Source organism: Asparagus officinalis, chromosome 5 (assembly GCF_001876935.1).
Source record: "Asparagus officinalis chromosome 5, Aspof.V1, whole genome shotgun sequence".
Taxonomy (NCBI): domain Eukaryota; kingdom Viridiplantae; phylum Streptophyta; class Magnoliopsida; order Asparagales; family Asparagaceae; genus Asparagus; species Asparagus officinalis.
In genome coordinates this window covers 123,484,871-123,495,404 of record NC_033798.1, presented here as the reverse complement: position 1 = coordinate 123,495,404, position 10,534 = coordinate 123,484,871, and the positions used below count along the sequence as shown (strand labels likewise).

At 37.6% G+C, this 10,534-nt stretch overlaps 1 protein-coding gene across 1 annotated transcript; it reads right to left on the bottom strand.

The window, feature by feature from the left end:
- Positions 616-9,611, bottom strand: LOC109843586 (probable carboxylesterase Os04g0669500). Its single transcript, XM_020412528.1, is given in 10 exon segments — positions 616-981; positions 1,332-1,439; positions 2,288-2,370; positions 2,373-2,408; positions 2,494-2,617; positions 2,844-2,896; positions 5,436-5,566; positions 6,167-6,219; positions 8,787-8,918; positions 9,542-9,611. Coding segments are annotated over 6 exon segments (483 nt in total). The 5' UTR covers positions 2,886-2,896; positions 5,436-5,566; positions 6,167-6,219; positions 8,787-8,918; positions 9,542-9,611; the 3' UTR covers positions 616-891.

Genomic DNA, 10,534 nt, shown 5'->3' with positions numbered 1-10,534 from the left:
AGAAGTTCAAGCAAAACGACGAAGGAGGCTGCGGTCGACCGCCCAAAGTCCAGAGAGCTCGATCAGGAATAGGATTCGTCGCGGTCGACCGCACGTGGTGCGGCGGTCGACCGGAGTCGGGTTTTGGCCCAGTTTCGAATTTTAACCTGTTTTGTTCTGTTTCCTTTTTTATTGGTTAAACCCTTAAGTCTATAAAAGTGTTGATTAGGGCATGATGTAAAGAGACGAAAAATAGTGAATTTTTCTCCTGCGGCGGCCGTGGACGTAGTTTCTCACATTGAGAAGCGAACCACGTAAATCTTGTGTGTTTGAGATTGGTTGTTTTTCTCTCCTCTCCTAAATCTCTATTTCCAAATCGTATCAGGGGGGTTGTGCATCCCCAACAAAAACCAGCATCAACGCAATTTAACTCCAAGAATTATGTGGAATCATTGAGAGTGCATATCTAAAAGCAGTTTACGCGCCATATGAAAACAACGGAAGCGAACTATAAATCATGGATACTAAAATTGCAAAAGATTATGGCTACTTTTGCTGTGATCCTATAGCTGAACCAAAATTGATGAGAATTTGGCACTTAGCAGAACCTTGTAACAAAAATTTCAGAGTGGCTACAGCATGCATATCTATAACGTCAGAGTTTGAGTATAGTTTACAGTTGATACAAACTTCAGGGTTTATCGAATTCAGAGCTACATTTGGCAGCAAACAGAACAAATTCTCGATTATCTCAATAAATTAGAGTACATACTCCTCAAGTTTTTCAAGGTCAAAATTTGTTACATTTGCAAATTGATTATAATCACGAGACAGCTAGGACGCACTGAAACAGCTACAAAATTAGGAGCCAGCCTATAGATGATGTGAACTGATCGTGAATGAAGATCTTCATCAAAAAGAAGACTTCAGACGAGCCTTAATCCATGATCCCAGTGATTGCAGTTCTTCATTATTTATGGAATGGGTGAGATTAGGATAAGCCTGCAACAGCCGAAAAGCAGAAAGCACAGTTTGAAACGAATTAGTTATGTAAAATAATGAAGTCATATGTAGTGTAGAATATTTTGTGGCTTAACAAATGCATTAGGTAAGAAAAGAATGGATGAGAGGGGGAAAAAACAACTCCTATGGAAGGTCCTCGATTGAAAATCATGTATGAAGGAGATCACAGTGTCCACACTAATTTTAAAAGCTGGTGGTCGCACTGAAAGTGTATATCGATTACACTGATTCAGAGAATTGATAATGGAACAATTGCCATAATCTCCTTCCTCCCTGCGATTTTCTATAAAGAACCCTCTATAGAGTTTTTTTTCGATGAAGAGGGTTACCTTAAATTCACATTTCATGCCAGCCTGCTCTAGAAATTGGGGACCAGCTTGCGCAGCCTCAAACAACACTGTCCTGTCAACCATACCATGGGACCACAAAGTCGGTGTCTGCGAGGTATCATATTGCCATGTTACATGTTCAGTGAAAGAAAACAAATTTAAACATAAACATAGCAGATCAACAACAAAGCACTGGAAATGAACCAACAATTATGTCTACTCTATTAAATGTATTTCAAGTGAACGGTTAGATTATAATTTACTGCATTTTCTTTCTTTTTTATGTGTATGAGTATGTTAGGGGGGATTAAGCAAAGGAGTGACTTCTAGGTTCTGGGTTTCTATACCTCCAACCAGTTCTACACTAGACTGTGGGATTTTATCTATATTTTCTTTGACATGCAGCAGATAGCTTTCAACTTTACTAAAAGTGAATTCTAATCCATCATTCATATGTACGTTAGCATTCAACTATATGCTTATCCAATCAATTACAGACTCACTGTCCATAATTGTGGTCTATAGTGCTACTTTCACTGAGCAAAAAGAAAAAAAGAAAAAAAAAAGAGGGTTATATCTGGGCAATCAACCTAGTTTTATAATGATAGCCTCACTTCAATTCCCATAGAAATTGTGTTTCATAACTTCACCATATTACACTATCTTCATGTATGTAAAATCTTGCACGTGTTTGTTCTTGTATTTGCATGTGTTTGTGCATGCATACTGTGGATGTGCTTGTGAGATAGATGGTACAATCATCCTGATTGAATAGCAGGTCACAGTGATTATGATTCTGAAAAAAAAACATGCTGTAATACTGAAACTCAACTAGCATTAGTTAATTATGAGGTATGCCAGGATCATTAAGAGGAAGGATGTTTGTTGACTCAATTTTGTGAGTCTTATCACTTTACGATACAAATCATGTATAAATACTCATAGACGTGAAGTACCTTTCTTGCTTCAGGAGAAATGTGATCCATGATCGAAGAATTAAAAGGAACCCATCCACTAAAAACTGCACTGCCCCCAAGGTTTTAGGATAGAGCAATACACTTGCTAGGGTCAAGGCACCTGCCAAAACCATCATCAGCTCAGATTAGTATCAAACAAATTGATAAAATCTAAATCAACAAAAGAATTGCCAAATGGTTCTCACCTCCTTGTCTAAATCCACAGACAAATATATTTTCAGGACTTATGCCAGCAGCTACCTCCTTGTGAATCAAACCATGCACATTTTGAACAGCTTCAAGAACTCCCATTTCATCTTTTGGTGATTCCTAAAATACACAAATCCTATGAGTAGAAAGTTTGCGTGTTGCTTGAAACAAGCACATTTACTAAAGCATAAGTGAGGTACTGTAGTCTACTCATTTAAATCTTATATATTGTGTGATCCTCCAAAGAGAAGTAGGCATAGTTTATATGTAAGGAGATGTTTGCTTCTGATTAGTACTTGGATGACATTCCAAAAAATCAAGATGCAATTGTGGGAGTGTTACTTACAACACTTATAGGAATATCATGAATGTCAAACCATGACGGCATCAAAATATCATCTGCAAGGAAGAAATAAATATATCAGAGGTAGCATCTAATTTTTTTTTAAAAGCTGTCAGAACACTTGGTGAGTCAGAAAATTATGGTAACTATAATGTGCCACTACAATATGTTTACTGATTTTACATATCTAATGAAATGACAAAACTTTAAATTGGAATGGAACTACTAACAACAGTTTGTAAAAAAGAAATATTTTATTAACAGACTATTTACTTAGCGATCAAACTATAGTTTCTAGGTAAACTAATACGTAGATAAATTACTGAACCAAACATTTTTCTCTTTCCCAAACAAATGAAAAGTTTAGTTGCGAAGTTCATAAATCTATTGGTACTCACTGAAACTTGTGTGCAGAAAGAGGATGAGGTAGATTACTATATGCCTGTAGCTTTACAATGCTGCTTAGAGCAGGAGGACCAATTAAGGTTAAAAAAAGAAAACTCTTTTCTTTCAGGAAGATTTTCTTCTGTTGTAAGAGCTTCTAATAAGGACAACAATTGCAACTTTCTCTATTTGTCATTTGACTTTTTCTATTTCAGTTTTTAGTAGTTAATTTTGAATTTTTGAATTTTGAATTGTGGTTTAATTTTGGCATTTGAGCGATTTTAGGGAATTGATTAGAGTAATTTGAGGGATATGTAATTGCTCTATAAAAGAGCTATGTAATCAGAATTATAGGATAAGGAATGAATGAAGAAAATTGTTGCTAATTGCTTGGTGTGAAACCCTAGGCAACATTTTTTTTCTGTGTTCTTTCCTCCTTCGCGTAAAACTCAGTCACCGTACTATTCTCCTCTCCCACAGACCCAACTCTCTCAGATCTCATCTTCTCTCATAAAAACTAGCCACGCCAATCTTCTCCTCTATCCCCTGCAGCCACGCCCTAATCTCTTCGCCACCGGAGCCTCCTCATCTACTACCTCCAGCAAACGTCAGCACCCCCACCTCCCCTTGCATCCGCCGACATTCAGCACCGCCCCACACACCGCCTTTCCTAGCTCCCGTCCTCCCTGCATCCATCTCCTCCTCTCCCTCCATATTTGAACAACCATCCCCCTAGCCCTCTTCTTCAACCTCCGATCCCTAGCCAACTACCCCCTTGCTTCCGCATTACACGCCTCGCCTCCTCCACAACCCTGCACCCCAAAAACCCATTGCCTCTTCTCATTCTGCCAGCCAGCCACCGAGCCACCTCATCGCCGTCCTCACGGTCACTCCCGACAACCAGTTGTTCTTCCCTCCACCCGCCGACGCCGCTCCGTTCTCATCCAGACGCCCACGCGTCCTCAGTGCGCTGCATTACTCGAACAATCGCCCACCGTCTCTCAGCCACGCGGAAGGCGCGCCGCCGTTCGTCGCCCTCGAGCAGCCTTCGTCTTCTCTTCTCCTCAGTTCGAAGACAACGCAGAAAAAGGGGACTTCGGATATGATTTGTCTTCGGATCTGGTTGTTTTGATTAGACCCGATTCCAACTCCGTAGGATCTGACTCTCAGTCTGACTCTGGTATCAATTTCACTCAGTATTTTTTTGCTAATTTTACTTTATTAGTTAATTACATGATTAGTTCATCTCTAAATTCTTATCATATATTTCACTGCTTAAATTATATTTGTGAGTTGAGATTAATTGAGCATGTGACTGCTAAACATTGATATTGATTGTTGAACTTGTGCAATGATAATGAATATTGCAGTTAAATTGATCGAGATTGGAATTATTCATAATTGTCGATCCATCGATCACATTAGTTGTTTTAAATTTAATTTCCTGCCAAAGATCATGAATTTTGGCGACACGGTGCGTTATTGGATTTAAATCGTTGATTCTAATAGACCCACTCCCCCGTTTCGCATCAGCTTCTCTTTCCTTTTAATGCAGAAGTTTATTTTTCTTGTCAAAGTTTTTTTAGGTGTCTCTCTATCTTCTTTTGTAGTGCTTTTCCACTCTAGTGACTTAAACAGATAGATCTCTCTACAGGAAGATACAAATATTAGCTCTCATTCTCATTTATCCAAGAAATATTTTTATTTCTAAACCTACTATTCACATAAATAGAGGCATGTATTTAATTTCCATATCCATTTTGAGACAGATTAGGCTCAACATAATCGACAAAGTATCCAGTTATTTGTAAGCTACACTACCAATCAGCATACAATAACTAGAATATTTAAAATATCGCATAAAACTGTCTTTAAAAGATGAGCTTCTACTCATCATATTGTTGGACGTTGCCACTAGACTATTTAATATGTTCTCATCAAGAAGATAGGAATTAGAACGTACATAACATTCTAACGTGAGGAAAAGAGAGAATAATGCTAATGACACTGCCTCAACATAATGAGACCAAGATTAAGCCTAACATGGCTAGAACAACATTTGAAAATAGAAAGGTTTAACAGTATAAAAACTGTTACTTATAAACATAAACTAATTATCTTGACCTACCGATATATGAGTGTGTGTGTGTGTATTTGTGTGTGTGTACGCAAAATGAAACGTGATAAATCATGGAAAAAAGATAACATCACCTGCACACACAATCCCCTCTTCAGGAACATCCTCAATAGCTGATCCATCCAGAGAAATTTTTCTGTCTCGACCCCTTCAAGTATATGCCTGGTTTGCCAGCTCTCAGTTTTGCATCACGCTCTGTCTTGGTCTATTGGTTATAAGAATCAACAATCCAATCCAACATATTAGCTATCATGGATATAATCATATAAAGAAATAAACAAGTAGATTTGTAAAATGGGATGTAATTCCCTCAATCTCTTTCCTTTCTTGTCAAAGCTTTTGGGCTTTTAGATTGGCTTCTACAGATGTATTTTCTTTGGCTCGACAACTTGTGATGTTTATGCAATAGACTTGTCAAGATTCAAGGTTAATAACATTAACTTTAGCAATAGATCCGCCAAGGCTGCTGTGATAATATTATCATTATTTTCACAATTTTGGGTCAATCTGCTTGAATGAGACCATTTTTAACTTAACATTGATTGGCTCTAGCAAACACCAAGATGATGAAGACCTTTATGAATTATCATAAATCATCTAAGCTGGAAAAATTTTGTGTGCTTGCGCATTTACAAATCATATTGAATAAGAAAGGTATTATTGTCTACTGATTAGTAACTTTTATATCATGTGATTTTCCAAATAGAAGTAGACAGAAAGTTTACATACGGAGACATTTACCTTAGATTATTAATGTATAAAATACACCAAAATAATAAAGAACATTTGTGGGAGTATTACTTACAGCAGATATAGGAACCTCATGTATGTCAGAAGATGATGGCACGACATCACGACCTACAAGGAAGAAAGGAAAAAAAATCAGAGGCAGAACCTAAAAAAACAAAATATAACTATATGAAATACGTGGCATGACAAAAAAAACTATGATAACTACCAATGCAGCGTGTTGCATGTAATATTCGCTGATTTTACATATATAATGAAATGATAGAAAAAGAATAAATGTAAATGGAACTACTACCACCATTTAAGAAAAACAATAGTGTATTTTTTTAAGGTTGAAGTTCGAACTCCAGTTTCCAGGTCACCATGTACATATTCCAATTTCCTCTGGATTAAAATCATAAACTATTGGGAAAAAAGCATTTTCCCCCTTCTATCAAAAAACCAGAAACAAGATTGCTAAGTTCACAAGTCTATCTAGTTATTTCACTGATTAATGTGTAGAAATTAGAAAGTGGACGAACTAGAGTATTTGTTTGTAACTGAAACATGTAAATTTAGCCATAACATCCTTTTCTGCCACGTGGACTATTAGAAGAAGAATGTAGAAAAAGTCCACTTTCTTAGGGAGCGTTTGACAACCGTGGCGTTTTTTTGAACACTTTTCTCAAAACACCAAAAATGTGTTTTAAGAAACGCGTTTGACAACTGGGACGTTTTTTTGACTTGTCCCTTTACAAAATCTAAAAATTAAACACTTTTGTCAAAACACCAAAAATGTGTTTTAAGATTCCGTTTTTTCATCTAAGCCGCCGCAGCCCGCTATGCCGCCTGCTTGTTCTGCCCACCTGCCTTCATCGCCGTGGCCGGCCACCGCTGCTCCCGGCCCTTCGTTGCGCCCGCCGTCGCCACCAACCGCCACGTTGTTCCCCCGGCCCTGTCGTCGCCCGCCCGTCAGCCTGCTGCCATCCACACTTCACTCGCCGCCATACTGCCACCACCGTCGACGCCGCCGCCGACCACATTCGGCCCGCCGCCGCGCCGCTCGTCGGCTCGACCATCGGCCACCTCGTCGGCCACCGCCGACGCCTGTCGTTCGCCCGCCATCGTCGCCGCCGGCCACCCTCCACCCTCCACCACGCCATCACCGCCCGCCCGTCGTCACCCCGGCTGACGCCGATCAACTTGCCGCTTACCCGCCACATAGCTGACAGTCGTCGTTGCCGCGCCGTCAGGCACCGCCACCTGACCGCTGTCGCGCCTGCCCACTGCCGCTATATAAATAGTCAAACTAGTTTGACAAAAATAGTGTTTTTAAAACACATTTGAAAAAGAAACATCATGGCATGATTTTTTTTATAAAAACACAAAAAAACATATTGATTACCAAACACACCCTTACTAATCGGGTTTTATGTATCATCTCCAAGCTCTTCATACTCCACTAAGCCTACAATGTTGGAGCATCTAGAATCATATTCTAGAGTTCTACCACATAAAATTTTTCTACCAAGTTGCAAGCCACCAAAAAATATTGCGAGCATAAAGAGAACTTACAGGAAAGAAAAACCGCAAAGGTTAGGCTGACTATACTGAATTGTAAATTTCATGTAGTTGTGTTTTCTACGAAGGGGTGCATTCGGTCCGGATACAGCTTGGATATGATGCATATCATATCCATATCTGCTTACTCATCTCGAATATGGATACAGATATACCTCGGTAAGGAAAATTCATGTCCATATCCGTCAAAACCAGATACGGTTACGAATATATATAGATGCAGATATATAAACGGATATGCATGCGGATACAAAATGGATATGAGAGAACTAGATAGTATTGAGAAAATATAGTTCAACTGATACAAAAAAGTTCGTTAATATGTTCATTATAACTGAAAAACTAAGATTAGACATCTTGATCATCAAAATTAACCACAAATCCATAATCTAAGAATCGAAACTATCATAAGAGTATGACCAATATGTATTCGGATATTTTGAATACGGATACAAATATTTCACTACAAAACCATATCTATAATCATATCCTATCAGTTATAGATTTGAGTAACCATATTCGTATCCTAGCGGATACGGTTACGGATATTTCCTCGGATATGGATACGGTTTAGCACCTCTATTTCTACGCCTACTAACCATCTTAAAAGAGAAATGTAAGTATTTTTCATATCCATTTGAGTCAGATTAGGCTCAACAAAATCAACAGAGTATCAGGTTAACTATAATCTACACTGTCGTTCAGCATATACAACACCTAGAATCCCTAAACTTAGTATGAAATTGTCTTTAAACACAAGCTTTTGTCCATCACATTAATGCCACTAGACTATTAAGTAAATATAATATTGTCAAAAAAATAGGAATTGGAACACATATAAACATTCTAATAAGAGAAAGGGAGAGAATAATGACACTACTATAGCATAAAAAAACAAAGATTATGCCTAACACGGCCAGAACAGCTAAAACAACAGTTGCTAAAACAATAGAAAGGCAATCGTAAAACATAAATCTGAACTTATTATCTTGACATACTGTCACACACACGCTCAAGCACGAGATCACGCCACACATGCATGCGCTCGCGCGTGCACGTGTGTGCGCGCGCAAAATGGAACTTGACCGGAAGCATGGAAAACAAGATAACATCACCTGCACTGACAGTTCCCTCTAGAGAAACATCCTCATAGCCGCTCCATCAAGAGAAATTTTTCTATGCCTCGATCCCTTCAAGTATATGTCTGGTTTACCAGCTCTCAAATTTGCACCACTTTCTGTCTTGAACTATTATTCATAAAAATAAAAAATCCTACATATTAGCTATCATGGATATAATCATATAACGAAGAAAGATACAAATAGATTTATAAAATGGGAGGTGATTTGTACTCTTTTTTCCCTCAATCCCCTTGTACTATTTAGCCCCCCACTCTCTTTCCTTTCTTGGCAATAGTTTTTGGTTTTTTTTAGAATTGGGTTCTTTACATATGTATTTTCTCTTTCTTGACTAAATATTTCAGTAAAGGACTCACCAGGATTCAAGGCAAATAAGAAATAACATCAATTTTTAATTTACTATTATCATTATTTTCATAATTCAAGGTCAATCTGCTAGCAATATTTCACCTTAGCATGTATTGGCTCTAGCAAAAACAAATATGATGACAAAACCTCTACAAATGATCACGAATCACCTGAGCTGGAAAGTTCTTGTTTGTTGCTTGAACATATACAAATCGTAATGGATAAGTAAGGTATTATCAACAAACTGGTTAATAAATTATATATCATATGATTTTCCAAAGAGAAGTAGAGAAAATGTACATGTAAAGATATATTTACTTTTGATTATTAATATATATGACACTCCAAAAGAATAAAGATATGATCGTGAGAGTATTACTTACAGCAGTTGTAGGGATCTCAAGAATGTCCAACAAAGATGGCATCATAGCACCATCTGCGAGGAAGAAACAATATATCAGAGATAGCATCTAAATAATAATAATAACTATATGAAAACAATTGGTGTGGCAAAACATTTGATAATTGTACATAAGCAGTGTGTTGCCTGCAATATATTCACTGACTTACATATCTAATGCGATGATGAAAAAGGATTTAAATGTAAATGGAACCACTGCCACCAGTTTGCTAGAAGAAAAAGAACCTATTATAATAACCAATTTATTACTTTCCTAAAGTTCGAATTGTAATAAGAAAATATTATGATAACCAATGGAACTATTGGCACCAGTTTGCAAGGAAAAAAATTATAATGACCAATTTAAATAGGATTACTGCCACCAGTTTGCGAGAGAGAGAAAGAGAGAGAGAGGGGAAAATATTATAATAATATTTTTAAAAGAAAATATTAGTATAATCAGTTTCTCTAACTCACTATGTATGCTCTTGCTCCTTTACATTTGTTCTATTGTCATTAATTGTTCTAATGATATTTACCCTGATATTGATCTTAACAATATTATTCATTAATTGGGGTTTCACAGAGTTCCAAATTCAAGAAACAAAAGAAAACATGAATATCAATAACGGCCGGTTTGGTAACCAGTATTTCATTTCAAATATTGTATTTGGCCTAATTCTATTGTTTGGGTCCAAAAGAATTTGAATACTAGATATTGATCCAAATCCATTAATTAACATTTAAAATCTATACAAAGCTCATAATTCTAAATTCCAATGGATGAGCTGTCATTTACAATTCCATCTCTCCGCTTCCGCTCTCGCGATCTCCCCCTCCCCGCTCTCGCGATCTCTCCCTCCCCACTTCCGCTCTCAACCGGCGGTGGCAACGACGACGACGAGGAGATCCAATTTCAACACCGGCGGTGCTGACGACAACGAGGAGATCCAGTTTCACCTGTAAGCCCTAATTT